General features: G+C 41.8%; 1 protein-coding gene across 2 annotated transcripts in view; it reads left to right on the top strand.

The window, feature by feature from the left end:
- Window positions 1-17,315, top strand: part of KIF13B (kinesin family member 13B) — a 127,029-nt gene that overhangs the window by 60,046 nt on the left and 49,668 nt on the right. For both annotated transcript variants that reach the window (XM_027904446.1, XM_027904447.1), the window contains exons 10-16: window positions 142-253; window positions 4,470-4,682; window positions 8,515-8,625; window positions 12,631-12,765; window positions 14,745-14,875; window positions 15,971-16,057; window positions 16,460-16,650. In XM_027904446.1, coding sequence (XP_027760247.1) covers window positions 142-253; window positions 4,470-4,682; window positions 8,515-8,625; window positions 12,631-12,765; window positions 14,745-14,875; window positions 15,971-16,057; window positions 16,460-16,650 — 980 coding nt within the window. The remainder of the gene's footprint in view (window positions 1-141; window positions 254-4,469; window positions 4,683-8,514; window positions 8,626-12,630; window positions 12,766-14,744; window positions 14,876-15,970; window positions 16,058-16,459; window positions 16,651-17,315) is intronic.

The raw sequence follows: 17,315 nt of genomic DNA, 5'->3' as shown, positions 1-17,315 counted from the left end.
CTGAAAATAAAGGAGTGGAGCTTTTGTACTTGGAACTTTTTCCCGGGAGCGCATTTTTTTTGAGAGAAAGTCTCTGTCTAAATATGCATTTGGCTTATGAATATTTACCCTTGTTAATGACTTCTTGTGTTCTCTGGGCAGATCCCTCACAACTCTTGGGCTGGTTATTTCTGCCCTGGCAGATCAGGCTGCTGGCAAGAACAAGAACAAATTTGTTCCGTATCGTGATTCTGTGCTCACTTGGTTACTTAAAGTAAGTAAGTTTTGCGGGTTTTTTGAGTGAAATAAAAGAGAGGAAAAGGGGAAAAGATTCTCATTTAATGAAATAAAACTGTTCTTTTTGCCTCACTTTCTGGGTCTGATGTTAACCATAAGTGTCTTTGGAAAATGAGCTGGATGGAAGCCATCAGTATCTCTGCGGACTGAATATGTTCTCTGTCTTCTGCAATGACCTGCAGTGGCCTAAAGTCTAAGGAACTTTAAGAATAAAATAAAAGCAGTATTTTTCATGGGTCACTGTGTGTACAGCTTCACACACAACCTCAGGGCTAATTTAGTTCGGGCTATTTCTTCATGCAGCTGAATTTTACATACTGGCATGGTCAGATTTGAAGATTTTTTTATGAAGACTATTACCTTTTTCTGATTGTCTAATATATTTTTAATATACTTTTGTCAGCAGAGTGTAATGGCAGAGCATTATCTCAGTTACAGTCTGAGGAACAGGTCAGAAGACTTTAGACATGATATTTGTGTGAAATGAGCAGTTAAATAATTTTTTGAACTGCATAGGCCTGTATTTTTTATAATTTTTGGGGAAAAAGAGTGTCTCGTAATGGCACTTGGCTGCAAATCTGTAAGGTCTAAATGAAAAAAAACAAATTGTTAAATATGAGATTTATGTATGTCAAATTTCTTTTTTTTTTTCCCCTTATGCTCTTTTTAATTGTTATCCAGGAGCAACTATTTGTTAGTAGGAAGAGGTAATCTGGGAAGAAACCGATTTTTGGCACCACCTGCTTTTTATTGTCCTCTTTTGTAGGTGCTCTGGCTACATTTTTTTATCATGAATACTCTGCTTGCTTCCCCATCCACTCTTAGCAATATTTTTAGATGTTATTCGAATTTCATGTCCCTGTGATTTAACTGCACACGTGAAAAGAAAAATACAAAGTTACTTGAAGGTTATACAGAGGTGTGGAGATAAAAAAAAGACATTTTTCTTAAGGAGATTTGAAAACAAAGTTGACTTCGGTGCTTAAGTAACACAAAATCTCTGCTCCTGTAACCTTGACACCACAAACCTTCATTTTTCTCAGGGCTGCCTTTGAATAAACCTTCTTAGCATGACTTGTGAAACAATTTATCTCCACTCCCTGGTGTAAACAGCACAAATGCTGGACATCAAATAGTCACGAGGGCCACGCAAAAATGCGACGGGCACGACAGAAAGGGAATCTGAGCAAAACAAGTCCTCATATCACGTTGCCCTTTGAGTTAAACATTTTTTTTGTGTTTAAGTATATTTTTACCTCTGTATATTCACACTGAGTTTTCCCTCTAATCACTAATAAACAAGTGATTTTTTTTTGGAGGGGGCTCTCTGCAGAGGTGGGAACAAACCCGGGGCCGTGTGTGTGTGCTCGGGTTCCTGATGTGGCTGTAACACCCCGAGCGAGCGGGGTGGAAACTTTCCTAAGGAATTTCTAGTGTTGTTAGAATTCGTTATGCTGCCCCACTGCTAAACAAATCCAGGCAGCAGACTGCAATTCCTGTTTAGCACCTGTCCAAGGGCATTGTGGCCACGATGCCAATGGCTCAGAAATAGGAGCTCACTTTTGTTCTGCCTTCTTTCAGGCAAACCTTCTTTGTGTCCGACATCCAGCCACGTTAAGTGCAAACAAAAGGGTTGGGGCTTTTGGATTTCTTACAAACAAGCTCATTGAAGCTCTATTTTGAAAGGGGGAAAATTTAAACGTTTTTTTTGTTTGTGGGTTGGTTTGTTTTTTTGTTTTTTTGTTTTTTTTTTCAAATTAAAGATCAAAGGAGGGATTTATTCGTAAAGAGGCCTGTTTGGAGAAGCCATGAGATAGGGTGTCTTTCTCTGTAGCTTTCAGCTTTTAATTATGATACCAAGGCAGACTGAATGTGTTTTAACTGTAAGAATATCTGTCATGAGGTGCCTCTCCCCAAATCTGAGAAACCAGTAGGGTTCAGGAGACCTCAAGATCTAATGCTTTTTGCTTAATTTTGTTGAGGATCTTTAGACAGAAGTACCAGGTGAAAACTATCAAGTTATGTGTAGGAAGCAAAATAGCTTGTCAGTGCTTGAACTTCTTCTTTTTAGCAAAATATTGGCACAAACATCTTCAGAAGCCCTGTGTGGCTTACTGATGGCTGCTATTAAAAATATCATTTCTGGTCTTGACATTTTGAGTTGCTATCACAGTAATCTTGCTGTTAGAGAAGACTGGGCTGGTTTAGGCTTAGAAATAACTAAACTAACTTATTTCCACTCTAGCTCTCTATCACATGCAGGCCCAGCCTTGCCAGGGTCATTTACAGGCACCGTCTTTGCTAATGAGAGGCTGATTTACTTTTTGTCCTCCTTTCACCAGTGAAATCAGCACAAGGGTTTTATACATAAAACTTTATCAGACAGTCTGGCATTGGGCTTGAATTGCTACAAGAGGGACTCTACCCAACTTATAATGGGTGTATTGTGGATTCTGGTGTATCACTGTTACAGCGTTCTCAGCTGCCTGTACAGCAGAGTTGCAATTCAAATAATGAATTAGTCCTATTTTGGAGCTAATTAGTGCAGTGAAGGACATTCCCAAGTAGTATTCCCAAGTATTCCCTTAACAAACTGTTAAGTTTGGGTTTGGAAGGGGAGTACCTGGCCAGGTCCCTAACAAACTTCATCTTTTAATGCAGAGCAGGGATTGCAGTTGTAGGGTGTCATTCCTAATATTTGGTCCAGAAATCTCATCAAATGAAACTTGTGCTCTTGTTATCTTCAAGTTTTCAGTGGCTGCCTTGGAAAAACTCTTCTGTGGTACAGAATGGACCCTCCCAAGCCGTGTATTCGTTGCAATGAATGTTGGTTACTCCTCAGATGAGAAAAAAATCCACTGTGGGATCAGACAGAAAACTGGGTTTTGCAGTTGGCTCCTTTATAAATATTCTTACCTGCACATACCAACCATGCTGGTGCACCTCAGTGTGCTGAACATTATAAATGCATATACAAATATTTATTTTTATATGAATTTCATGGCCTTTTGCATGAGCAGGGACAGCAAAGTGCTACCAACTCATCAGGCTGTGTGGGCAATACTTGTCTGACCTTGGGAGCAGCCAGACAGCTGTCAAAGTGTTTTAGGCATCATCCAGCCAAAAAGAGTCTTGGGGAAATACTTAAAGGGGTGTTTTAATGATTTCTGGGGAAAGCTGCACGTGTGCTGGGTGATTGAAATGGTTGGGTAGGCAGCTAATGCAGTCAGATTGTTCTAATGGCAATGCCTGACCTAGATTTCATGGGTTATTGAAGATGAAAATTAATAGCAGGGTTCATCTCAGGAAGGGATATTGGGTAAAAAACCAAAACACCCCCCCCAAAAAAAATCCAAACAAACAAAAAAACCCCAACCAACCAACCAAAAAAACAGAAGAAAAAAAAAATCTACTGCAAAATTGCAGGATTTTAAAAAGCATAATATTTTATCTTTTAGACTGGCCAAAATTGTAAACCATGATTTTATGAACAATAAAAAGATTGAATCCTTCCTTCCTTCCTCCTCTCCCCCTGACACTCTGCCTTACAGGAATCTGGTTTCACGCCCTTCTTCTCTGTCAACCAAATTTCGGGAGGGTGATTTCTTATGTAACTCGATTTAGGTTTGTGAGCTGTGTCAGTGGGGGGAAAGGGAAGGGCCCCATCCTGAAATGTTTATAGGAATAGAATCAGCTGTATTGTTTATGAGGAGATCTTTCAGTAATTTAAATATTTGTTGGAGAGGTCTCTCTTAATAGTCTTTAAAATAAGATATTCTGAGTTCATCATGATCTTTCCTGAGCTCCCTCAGCAGTATCTAAGAAGTTAAATACTAAAGTGCTTATGTTTCTAGTTTATAAACCTATAGAAAACACAGAATTAAACCTTTGAAGCCCTTTCTAGGCACTGTATAGCCCAAAAAAAAGGGACTTTTTTTTTCATTCCCAATACAACTAAAACTGATTTTGAAAGCCAAGAACAACATTTCCTAAACGTGCTTAAAAAAAAAACATACTGAAAATTACAATTTACACATCATTTGATTTTGAACTGTTACAGCAGTATTTCTGCTTTTAGCTGCGTCCATCTGCTCCAAACTTTTAGCTTGTTATTCGCTGCCTGAGTTTACTGAGAGTGGGTGAAACAGAAGAAACCTGCTTGTTTTAATTCCGTGACCTCTCCTGCCTCCCAGGACAGCCTCGGTGGGAACAGCAAGACTGCCATGGTGGCAACGGTGAGCCCGGCAGCCGATAACTACGACGAGACGCTTTCCACCCTGCGGTACGCGGACAGGGCCAAGAACATCGTCAACCACGCCGTGGTCAACGAGGACCCCAACGCTCGCATCATCCGGGAGCTCCGCGAGGAGGTGGAGAAGCTGCGGGAGCAGCTCACGAAAGCCGAGGTACAGATTTTGGGGTCTTGGACTAAGCCAGTGAATCCTGCGAGGCCCACGGTCAGGACTGTTCCTACCCGGCTCTAGAAGGCAGATGCCACAAGGCAACGCTACTACATAATGCTATATAATAATATATATATATTATGCTATCATGGTAATGCTACTACAGGGTATCTGTGAGAAGCATCCCTTTATGTAATTTTTTTCCACCTTTCTCCATGTCAGTCTTGAAACGTGGGTGTTAAGTCACAGAATCACAGCACGTGCTGAGTTGGAAGGGACCCACAAGGATCATCGAGTCCCAGCTCCTGGCCCTGCACAGGCCCATCCCCAAGAGTCACACCCTGTGCCCCAGAGGATCATCCAAACCCTCCTGGAGCTCTGACAGCCTTGGGGCTGTGCCCACTGCCCTGGGGAGCCTGTTCAGTGCCCAACCACCCTCTGGGGGAAGAACCTATTTCTGATATCCAACCTAACCCTCCCCTGACACAACTCCAGTCCATTCCCTGGATCCTGTCCTGATCCCCACAGAGCAGAGCTCAGTCCTGCCCCTCCTCTTCCCCTCCTGAGGAAGTTGTAACTGCAGTGAGGTCTCCCTTCAGCCTCCTCTTCTCCAGCTGAACACACCAAGTGCCCTCAGCCTCTCCTCATGCAGCTTCAAATCAAGGCCCTTCACCATCTTCGTCGCCTCCTTTGGACTCTCTCTAAGAGCTTAATAAAAGACATACCAGGTTCAGTTTGAACACCTTGAGCAATCTTGGTTTTAGGGTGTATTGCAGAGGACATGGAAACAGGAGCAGGGGTGGATTCTTAAGGCTGGGTAGTTTGTAGGCAGAGCTTTGCCTTTCAGAATTCCGTGTTGCCACATCCTGGGAGAAGTGAATTCAGTTAAATAAAGCTTTCTTGCTTGATTCCAGGCTGTAGCTGTTCTCAGTTGAATCTCTTACAGGCACTAGAAAATATTTTGAATATCTGCATTGCTTCCTCAGTGAAAGTTTGAGGGGAGCATGGTCTGACTGTTAGATGAAGGCCAAGAAGTAACGTAATTCTGAGTCCTGTTCTCAAATGGGGCAAAGCAGTGGTGATATAATCCCTCTGTTTTGCTGTTCAGAAAAATTATGATTACAGGATTTGCCTCATGAGGTATGCAGGGAATGCTGGCTGTGATACTACAAATGACTGGTGAATTTTGGACTGTTCTTACTTGAGCTGCCTAATATCCTAAGCATTCAATCTGTATATATCAGTTTCTTTGAGATATCTCAAATATCTAAATATTAAATATCTAAAAATTCCTCCAAAATATCAACCACAGACTCAACAGTACCCTGAGAGCTGGCAAGTAACCCCCGTTTGTTTAATTTTCTAGCCTTAGTGCCCAAATAATGGCAGCTCTCCAAAATAATGAAGTAATGTTTCCTAAAGATGAAGTAATAAATATTTCCTTTCCCAAGTATTAAAATCCCACCCTAGTTGTCATCTCAGTGGCATTGACAAAGAGCAGGGAAAAAACCAGAGCAATTTGCTGTTACGAGGCTGCACAGTAAAGGTCAAACCCCACATTCACAGCCTTGTGCTCCTTTCAGTTCATTACATTTGTTGCCCATCTAATTGTTCTTACAGAAATGTGCATAAATAACTTCCTTAAGTGAACAAAAACACTGACTCATTATGACAGGTTACGTTTCCCAAGCTCCTTTCCAAATATAGAGGATGCCAAGTTGCGGGTTTGGGGTTTGGTTTTTTTTTACCTTTTGGTGTCAGTAGCCTTTTCTCTCTTGAACAGCCAAGGCGGAACAGAGCTTGACAGTTGACTTTTTCCCCCCCTGAAGAGTGTGGCATTATCCTCTTTTCCCTTTTTCTTTCTTAATCCACACATTTTGATCTTTTCTTGTTGAAATTAATATCACATGTTTTAATTTAGCTGTGCCAGGACCACCAGCTTGTCCTTCCTAAGCTGGGAATTTACCTGTTTTCAGTGGAGCAGCACAACTGTGGGTCTGATGTCAGACCAAACCCGTATCTCTGGGGTTTATATGACAATTGCAGGGAGTGAGGAGAGTTACCCAGGTCACTGTACAGTTGAAGGATGTGAAAATGTTCACTGGTTTTGCCCCAGGTCCGAATAAATGGACAGGCAAGACTTAAACCTTGAGAGTATCTGGGCTTCATCTTCCTGTCCTGCTCTGTAGGGCCCAGCCCCTTTGCGCTGATCGTGTTTTGTCTGTCATGATGAATCTTTGTCTTGGCTTCCCTTTCCTGCCTGTGTGGAATTCATAGAATCACAGAATGGTTTAGGTTGGAAGGGACCTTAAAGATCATCTCCTTCCAACCACCCAACACCTTCCACTAGCCCAGGTTGTTCCAAGCCCCATCCAACCTGTCCTTGGACACTTCCAGAGATGGGGCAGCCACAGCTTCTCTGGGCAACCTGTGCCAGGACCTCACCACCCTCACAGGGAAGAATTCCTTCCCAGTATCCCATCTATCCCTGCCCTCTGGCAGTGGGAATCCATTCCCCCTCGTCCTGTTCCTCCAGATGCTTTTCCAAAGTCCGTCTCTCTTTTACCCCATGTTTAGGCATTTGAAACAGAAAAAACCCACACAGGACACATCAGCTGACAGTTCCTAGACTGTTGTGTCTTGAGGCAGAGGAAACTCCTGTCTCAAAACAGGATTTTCCAATCCTGGCACTTGCTCCTTTTCTTGAACAAACTGCAGTGTAATGAGGCCACTCTTTGATCTGGATTCCTGTGAGGAGTTTTGGTTTTGTGGTAATGGAATGCCTGATGGAGAACGATGCTTACGTTATTTAATTGGCTTTGCATAAACACCTACCAGCCAAAACCATTTTCATCATTAGCAGTAATGAAATAATGAGATAAAAAATCCACAGGCATTTTGATCAAGGTAGTAGAGGAGGAAATGCCATTACTGAGAATGAAGGAAATAAATATATGTAGTACAAAAATCATACAATAGTTTGAGTTGGAAGGGACCTTTTAAAGCTCTTCTAGTCCAACCCTCTGCTGTGGGCAGGGACACTTTCCACTAGACCAGGTTCCTCCAAGCCCTGTCCAACCTGGCCTTGGACACTTCCAGGGATGGGGCAATGTTTTTGGAGTGTCTGATGGGTGGCAGTGGGGGGATCCTCTTATTCTTTAGTCCTTGGATGAAACATTTACCTTTGAATATTTCACAAAATAACGTTAGAGCTGTGATGGATTAGCAAGAAAATCGAATTTTGGTGCCTTGAAGCACATTTAAAGCTTGTTTTGATAATCACCCTGTAAACTGCATTTGTAAATGCAGAGCTGGACAACTGGAACACCTCAGCTGCCTGGACAGTTGCTATAGAAAAGAAGAATCCCACCAATCAGGCCATATAACAATAACAATATTTTGGTGGCAAGGCAGTTTACTGAGAAGGGACGTGTCATTTTGAGGGGATGACAGCTGAGAGGATGGTGCCAAGCCAGATCAGCAGGATCTTGAGAAACCAGATTGGTTTTGATATGAGTCATTTGGGACACTCACATTGGTATGGAAAAGAGATTAGTTTGAGTATTTATGTGCAAATCTACCAGTATCTTGTAATTGGTTTGTGTTGAAGTCTATAAACTCCACATTAACATCTATACTTGAAACTAATTAAAGTAACTTTCTGATGGATTCTCATTTTCATGAAATATGTATTAAAAAAACCCCTTTACTTACTAATAAATCTGCCCTGCAAAATGAGTCATGTTGCCTTCCCCCCCCCCATCTGTGTGAACAGTGATGTGAAAACCACAAAACACAACAAGCTTTCTTGTTTCATTTGCTTTTATTCCTGCAGGCTATGAAATCACCCGAATTAAAAGAACGATTGGAGGAATCCGAGAAGTTGATCCAGGAAATGACTGTGACCTGGGAAGAAAAATTACGAAAAACTGAGGAGATAGCTCAGGTTTGCTACTTTCTTTCCTCCCCCCTGCCCCCATTTTTTATGAAAAATAGGTTTGTTTTCTTTGTCTGTCGGTTCACAGAGGTTGTCTGAGTCTCTCCCCACATTTATGGGTAAGTAGGTCAAGCTTGCTGCCCTTTTGAAAAGCTTCACTTAATTCCTGTGATAGATGGGTGCCTCCCAGATTACTATTGCAGTGACAATAATAAATTGTCACTGTATGCAAATGGAGAAGTTATTTAAAAAAAAATAATAATCCAAGGATGAGAGGATTACAGGGATTTTTTTTTTTTTTTATTCTTCAGGGAGTAAAATTGTTTGTGATGAGGGACAGGAGCATTCAGTGCAAGGTTGTGAGCTGACAGGCTCAATGCACAAGGCAAAAGGCATCCAGAATATTAAAAAATAGAACTGTCCAGGATCTCTGTATGTTTTAATACCTGTTAAACTGATATTTAGGGCCTCAGACCGTAACTGAAGATGATTATGTTGAAAAATGACGCAGGTCACCACGATTATTCCATGACACTTCCAGTTCTTCCCACACAAGTGCTGATGTGGATATTTGCAGAGGGGAGCTCTGGAGGGGGAGGACTGTTGGAAGGTGATGAATAGTGTGTAATAAATAAGGAGAGAAGGGAGCCTCTGGTACAAAGCCCTCTTGTAGATGCCACAATCAGAATAGACTGTGTTGACTTTGGTTTTAAAGATCCATTGTAAGAAGTGCTGCTTGTGACTCCGAGGGTTTCCTGGCTTTCAATGCAGATTTGTACCCTGGATTTTCCTCCCTGCGTAAAAAAAAAAAAAAAAAAAAAGAAAAAACAAAAATAATAATAAAAACATTCTACTCTCATCCTACACAATAGTTTTTAGAAATCCTGAGTGTGTGAGGAGGTTGAAAAACTGGAGTAGTGGGCTCAGCTCTACAGATTAAATGTACCTTGGTGTTTGCGTGTTGCTGTGTGCTCTAGCTCTTGTCCTCTTTAAATTCTCAGCCTGGTAGGATGTTTGAAATCTGGGAGTTTCATGAGCCTTGCAGAAGTGATTTTCTTTCTCAGAAGGGGGGATAAGGACTGGTGTTTGTGCAGCACAGGCTGATTCAGGACCGGTTGGAAGTCAGTAAAGGAACCTTCTGACATCTTCAGTAGGTTTGGTGGGTTGGGCTGGATGCCAAGTGCCCACCAAAGCTCTGTCACTGCCCTCTTTAGCTGGACAGGGGAGAGAAAATGTAACAAAAGGCTCGTGGGGTGAGATAAGGATAGGGGGAGATCACTCACCGATTGTTGTCATGGGCAAAACTGGTTTGACTTGGGAAAATTAGTTTAATTTATTAGCAATCAGATCAGAGTAGGGTAATGAGAAATAAAAATAAACCTCAAAACACCTTCCCCCGACCCTTCCCTTCTTCACAGGCTTAACTTCACTTCTGATTTTCTCTGCCACCTCCCCTGAGTGGTGCAGGGGGACAGGGAATGGGGCCTGTGGTCAGTTCATCACACGTTGTCTCTGCTGCTCCCTCTTCCTCAGGGATTGGGCTCCTCACACTCTTCCCTGCTCCAGCATGGAGCAGGAACTATTCCACAGGAGACAGTCCTCCAGGAACTTCTTCAGAGTGGGTCCTTCCCACAGGCTTCCCGAACTGCTCCAGACTGGGACCATTTCCATGAGGTGCAGCCCCTGAGGAACAGGCTGTTCCAGTGTGGGATCCCTTTCCACAGGGTCAGTCCTTCAGGAACAGGCTGTTCCAGTGTGGGATCCCTTTCCATGGAGTCAGTCCCTCAGGAACAGGCTGATCCAGTGTGGGGTCCCTGTGGGGTCCCAAGTCCTGCCAGCAAAGCTGCTCCAGAGTGGGCTCCTCTCTCCATGGGGACACAGATCCTGCCAGGAGCTGTTCCAGCCTGGGATTCCCACAGGTCACAGCCTCCTTCAGGCATCCCCCTGATTTGGTGTGGGGTCTCCAGGGGCTGCAGTTGGATCTCTGCTCCCCCATGGACCTCCCTGGGCTGCAGGGGCACAGCTGCCTCTCCATGGGCTTCAGGGGACCCTGGAGCACCTCCTGCCCCTCCTGCTGCACTGACTGGGGGTCTGCAGGGTTGGCTCTCTCACATATTCTCACTCCTCTTTTCTCTGCCTGCAGTTGTGCAGGATTTTTCCCCCTTCTTAACTCTGTTACCCCAGAGGCTCCACCACCATCACTGATGAGCTCAGCCTTGGCCAGTGGTAGGTACGTCTTGGAGCTGGAATTGGCTCCACCTGGGAAGCTTCTGGCAGCTCCTCGCTGCTACCAAAACCTGGCCATGCAAACCCAATACCGTAGATTTAGACAGATCCAAGACTGAAGACTTTTATACCATGGCTTGTCCAGTGGTTTTATTTCTGGCCAGCACCCACCAACATCTGTCTGTCAAATTGCAGCAGGTAAGGTGGGGAGATGATTGTAGATCTTTGAGGAGAGGATGATTCCTCATAAAACGCCATCAGAGAGGCAGTTTGTGGTGATGGAGTGACAATAAGGCTCCCCAGCCTCAAAGAACAGCTCTACGAACAGGCAGTTTTTCACATTTTCAGTGAATATTTGACACACTTTTAATGTGGTTTTGAATGTTTATTAACATTAGGTCTTGAGCAAAAAAAATAACAGGAGCTGGCTCGTTTGCTTTCAGTTAATCCTGTGAGATTCAGCCTGTGGGCCAAGTTCTCCTTTGGGCATCACGTTCTTTCTCTCTGCAGATAATAAGGAGTTCTGTGAACTTCAGAGCCTGGCACTGGTGATCGGAAGAGGGATCTTTGACATCACCCTGCAGTTTTTCCCTCTGTTCTTTGTTTTCTCCCTCTCACACACATGACTTTTCCTTACAAGGACATTATGTTGGTTTTGTGAGCCTGTGGGGAGGCAGAGAAGAGAAAATCAAGAGCAAGTTGTGCTGTTCTTTGCAATTTAATCTTGATTCGATCTGGTACAACTCCAGTGCTGAACAGAGACTTGCACTCAGCAGTATGACATACGCAGTTTTTAAATACAAAGCACACTGGTAGGTAAAGATCAGAACTTTAATAAGCATTCCAGCATTATTCCTACATATCTGTGCTAATTTTATATTTTTTAAGAAGTCTCAGCAGCACAGGCAAAGCACTGTAGGTATCTTGTATATTTTTTACTCACTAGTTTCACCCTCTCCTGTTTCTACTTCCCCTTAGTAATCCTGTGAGAAGCCTCCCTTATTTACTTCTAATTTTTTTGTGGACAGTGAGTCTCACTTCAGTTTCTGTCTGATCCTGGGAACAATCCTCTAGGTTTCTATCCCAATGTGGTTTTTTTTTTGTAGAAGAATCCCTTTCTGTTCCTAAGTCAGAAACGTTTAATGTTCCTCTTTCACTGCTCTGGTCTCACCCAAACACTTCCCTTTGAAAGATGGACATTTTTGCACAGTGATGCTTTGTTGTGCATTTCTATGAAGTCCATTGAGGAGAACAAAACACCATCCAAAACGCTGCTATTCTTGTTCAGCAGGAAGTGTTCTTTGCATTACTTAAATAGCAGGTTGCCAGTTTTTTTTGTCATTTTGATTACTCTGGAACAAAAGACAGACATGGAGCTTGCCTTGGCAGGGATTTAACTTAACTTGTTGCTTTTTAGCTCCAAAGAGAAAATAAAGGGCTCTAGAGATGGCTTTGTGGTAGCATTTTGCTGTCCCAGTGAGGTCATGGAGAAGCTCCACAGAGCTGCAGTGTGTTGCTCTCTCAACTGCTTTCCTTTTCCACTGGGAATATGGGACTGTGTGAGACCCCAGCACGGAGCAGAGGTGGAAGGACAGCAGAAATTATGGATAATCCTGATTAAATCTTGGTAGAAATGAGGCTTTTGTGTCTAACCTACCTCAGAAGAAAGACCTACCTGTCATAGAAGCATCAATCCATCGTTTTTATCCTGTTGCTCTGAGAGGTGGGAATGGAATTCCGAAGGGCTGTGCATCAGTCAGCTCAATTTTGATGGCTGCTTTCTTGCAGGAGCGTCAGAAGCAGCTGGAAAGCCTTGGCATATCCCTTCAGTCTTCTGGAATAAAAGTTGGGGATAATAAGTGCTTCCTGGTTAATTTGAATGCAGATCCAGCTCTCAATGAACTTCTGGTGTACTATTTAAAGGTAAGTATATGCATTTATTAGAAAGATGATATAAATAATACTTACTATAATAATATTTTAAATGTATTTTTTAATGGTAGAGGTGGGCCTCTAATGCCATTGGCAGAGGTGTATTTAGAGAGTTTTATAAAAACAGTATATGTAAAGATATTAAAAATATGTCTATATTCAAATTAATATGAATACAACCTTTTTATTTCAAGTTTAATTCTTCATGGCAGAGGAAAGTTTAGGAATTTATGTTGTTGTTTTGTTTCTGTCTGGGGTTTTTTTGGAAGAAATCTAGTCGTGTTCTTTTTTGAGAAACTGTCTCCTGTTTTGGGATGTGGGTGTTTTTGTTGATTGGGTTTTTTTATGCCACCTTCCACAAGCTTTTTTCAATAAAATTGTTTTGTACAGGGATTGGGCATATCAGTAATCATCTTCTGCATTTGTAGTCCAAATTCTGAGTGCTGTCTTCAGTTTATAAAATGCCTTTTTAATCCTCTTCATGCAGCTTGCCAGGAGTAAAAATCAAGCTCTGTTCTGCCTCAACACTTCTGTTGATGTGCAGCTCCTGTTTCTGATATTAAACATGAAACACGTGACTTTTTGGCTCTGTGCTGAAACATTTGGGTGGTTTATTTTGGCTTTTACAAATTATAGGTGTGGGACTCAGAAGGAGAAATGAGGTACAACCATTTTTAAGTCACATTTTGGAGTGAAAGTTCTAAAAATTTAGCAGTGAAAATCAGCAGTTTGAGCTTCACATTAGATCATTCTCTTCCCTTTGAAGTGGTCTGTAGTATCTCTCAAAAGAGCCACAAAATCAGCAATTAGGCTGAAAGATGGTTTTGGTTTAGTCAGTCTTAGGAATTACCTGATCTTTTTTTGAGATCAGTCATCATGGCTCTGTGATATCTTAATAAAAACGAGGGAAAGAACTTTTTCAACGTTGTAGCTGCTAACAAAAAAAAATTTAAAAAGGACAACAGAGCTGAGGTTTTGGGAGAAGGGTGGAATCTTTCCCAGATGCCTTGTCCATGCATGTCCAGAGTGGGACTCAGCTGCTAATTCAGCCTGGACAGTGGCAGATGTTGAGGCAGAGCCCAGTTCTCCCACTGGTCACTGGGAATAAGACCTTCCAAAGGCAAAGCCTGCTCAGAAAACAGACCTTGGCCCACCAGTACCAGCAGGAAAGTCTCAGGTTTAGGCCTGGTTTTCCTAAAATCCTGAGATTAAACTCAGAGTCTGCTGCCCACATTCCCTTTAATGCTGAGCTGTGTAAGCACTGGGCCTGACAACTACTGAGGTACCACTTGAACTGACCTGTCTCTTATATCTGTTCCCTAAAAGTTACTTGGAGATGCCTAAAAAAGAAATTTCAGCCCCAGAAGGATTGTCCAGCCCTGGCACAGCTGCTCAGGGCAGTGGTGGAGTCCCCATCCCTGGAGGGATTAAAAGCCACATGGATGTGGCATTTGGGGGATGTGGGTTAGTGGTGGCCTTGGCAGTGCTGGGGGAACAGCTGGGGCTTGATGTTAAAGGTCTTTTCCAACCTAAATTGTTCTCTGATTCTGTGTGTGGAGTGATCCTTTGTCTGCCAAATCCCTCATGCCTCAAGTACTTCAGGAGTTTCTTTCCTAAGCTGTTGCTGATGCACTAGCCGTGAATCTGTGAACTTCTCTTAATTCCTCTTAGCAATTCTCTATACCTTTGGCTTCTACAACATCCCAAGGCACCGAATTCCACAATTAAATTATAAAAACCTCTTCATTTTTGGATTTAACTGTTGCCTGTAAACTTTTCCTGAGTGCTCCTTGCTTGCTACTGTAAGACAAAGCACTGATTTGCTTCCAGTGCTTCCTTCTTTTTTCTTCTAAGGGAAGTATTAAAGAGCTGTCCAATTTTGGAACTAGATGACAAGATACATCCAGAAGGAGATAGAACTGATGAATTTTTGCCATCCATTGCTAATGTCTGAATTAATTTTTCCCCAGGAGCACACGTTAATAGGCTCAGACAACTCCCAGGATATCCAGCTGTGTGGAATGGGAATTCTTCCTGAGCACTGCATCATAGACATCACCCCGGAAGGCCAGGTTATGTTAACCCCTCAAAAAAATACCAGGTAAAGTTAAAAAACATAGCTCCAGTTGTATAATAATTGTCATTTTATTTAGTATAGTTAGTATATTATGATTAGAGGTGCGAAAAGATACTTGGAAAATTAACTTTTTTATCTGTCCCGAAGCAAGAAAATTCTGCTTCTTGTATCCTGATTTTACATTTTAATTGTCACCTGCCTCTTCTCTCAGTTCTCAATTCATGTGTTTCATTCTAATGAGATTTCTCTCAGAGATGGTGTTTGTAGCCAGAGTTTTCAAAGAGCGGATGAGTAAATTGCATGTGCTTCCAACAAGTAGATACTCCCTGATTTGCAGCTGCGGAGATGTAACTCCATCAAAATTTGAATTAATTTTCTAGGAAATCTGTTGATATGCAAAAAGCTGCTGAAGCATTTGTTGCTTTATTTGATTAAGTAGCACTACTTGAGAAGCAGATGGTATATTCAAATTGATCACAAAATGACATGCAGTGTCAGCATCTCCAATAATTTCTCGGTAACTCACAAAATTCACCCTTCTCACATTTACCCTGAGCTGTAGCTGATCCTGCTTGGAGCAGATTGGAGTGGATGGCACCCTGAGATTCCCTTCAAATTTGGGTCATCCTACAATCCTATTTTCAAACTTAATCTGACTCTGAAACAAAAGTAGTTTCTGATTATTTTTATTAGTTTTTAAGCTAAGTTTTTATTAGTCTTTAAGCTATTTATATAGCAAAGGTGTCTGACATCTTATTCAAAAATTTCTGCTTTGTGTCTCTATTTCAAAGTAGTGTGAAGGTGTTTCTTTCTAGTGACTTTTTTTTTTTTCAGGCCCTTCATTTTTAAGCTCTAATTTTACTCCCCAGACATAGTGTCATAATATCTGTCTAAATATACCAAAATTCATAAGCTGAAGAGATCAAAAGAAGCTGAGTTTGAGGAGTGTATGAAACTCGGTAGATCAGTGAAGTTCCTGGGGATATTTTGTCTGTTTGCAAGGCATAAACCTGTTCTCCTACCCTTACTGGTTCCATTAAAGAAAATACTGTAGGGAGGGGACAAAATTAAGTCTTATATAGATGCATTTGCTTTAGATTTTTTTTTTCCTTTTCACAGGACATTTGTAAACGGTTCTGCTGTCGTGTGTCCGATCCAGCTCCATCATGGAGACAGAATCCTGTGGGGAAACAACCACTTCTTCAGGTACAAAAGATATTAAAAGAGTTGTATGTTTGCACCAACCCTCTGAAATACCTAAAAGATCAGTGGATTTAAAGTAGTAACCTAAAACTTCGTTGTTTTCTTTTGTGCTTGAAAGGAGAATCCACATAAAAAGTGAGATATCAGTTCATTATTGCCTCTATGTTGTTTGGATGTGGAACAACTGAAACGATGTATAGTTGCTAATATATTAGAGTACAGAATGGATTAGTTAGTTTGGCTTCCACTCTCAAACTACACTCACTGGAGATCAACACATTCTGAAAAGGGAAGAATCTACTGATTTGCTCGATCCACTTAATTTTTTTGTAATCTTTGAAAGCAGCCCCGTGTTTCAGAGTCGAGCAATTAATGGTTCTTGAACAATTTCCCTCTTATCTGAAGGCTGAATTTGCCGAAGAAGAAAAAGAAGGCAGACCACGAGGATGAGGAGCGGGACAACTCCATGAAGTGCAGTAACAGTGTGGAGCAGCTGGACGTAGATGGAGACAATTCCAGTGAGGTGTCCAGTGAGATTAACTTCAGCTATGAATATGCCCAGATGGAAGTCACGATGAAGGCCCTGGGTAGTAATGGTAAGGAGCACCAGAAACTATTGGGAAAATGAACCGAGTATGAGGTTCCATCTCCAGGGACTCTCAGCCACAGGCTTTTGCCCTCATAACTTCCCGGTGGAGAATTTTCCTTGTGAATGACTCGTTGCAACCATTTTGGTGCTTGAGGGGGAAAAATATCCGTGGCAGCCTGTTTTCTTTGGCAGTTCTTGTTGAGGGAAAAGCCAGAGCTGGAATACTGGTGGAGCTGCAGCCTCAAATCAAAGGGTTTTCACTTGCTTGTTTATTTTTCTTGCGTTCTGTCTCACTCAGGCATTAAGTGCAGGGGTTTCTGTCTCTGAAAGGATGTTCTTTAATTTTTGTGGTCTTATGTAGCTGTCTCAGAATGGCCTTATTTTGGGAAACAGGAGGAAGGATTTTTTCCCAGCTTGGTCTGTCCCTTTTCTTAATTCTCTTAAATCATCTGTCCAGTGTGTTCTGTAGATGTTTGTTTTGCTCCGTAGTTCAGCAACATTTTTAAAATATTTTTTTAAAATACATTTAAATATAAATAAACCACATTTTATTGTACTTTACGTATTAACATGTAACTATGTAAACATTAAATGAGTAAATTAAAAAATGCATTTTATTATGTTTTACATATCAATATGTAAATCTATAAATTTATAGATATGTAGAAGAAA

Source organism: Empidonax traillii, unplaced genomic scaffold, assembly GCF_003031625.1.
Source record: "Empidonax traillii isolate 1590-97213 ecotype Southwest subspecies unplaced genomic scaffold, ASM303162v1 scaffold1060:size1239554, whole genome shotgun sequence".
NCBI classification, from domain to species: domain Eukaryota; kingdom Metazoa; phylum Chordata; class Aves; order Passeriformes; family Tyrannidae; genus Empidonax; species Empidonax traillii.
This window is presented reverse-complemented; position numbering and strand designations above follow the sequence as displayed.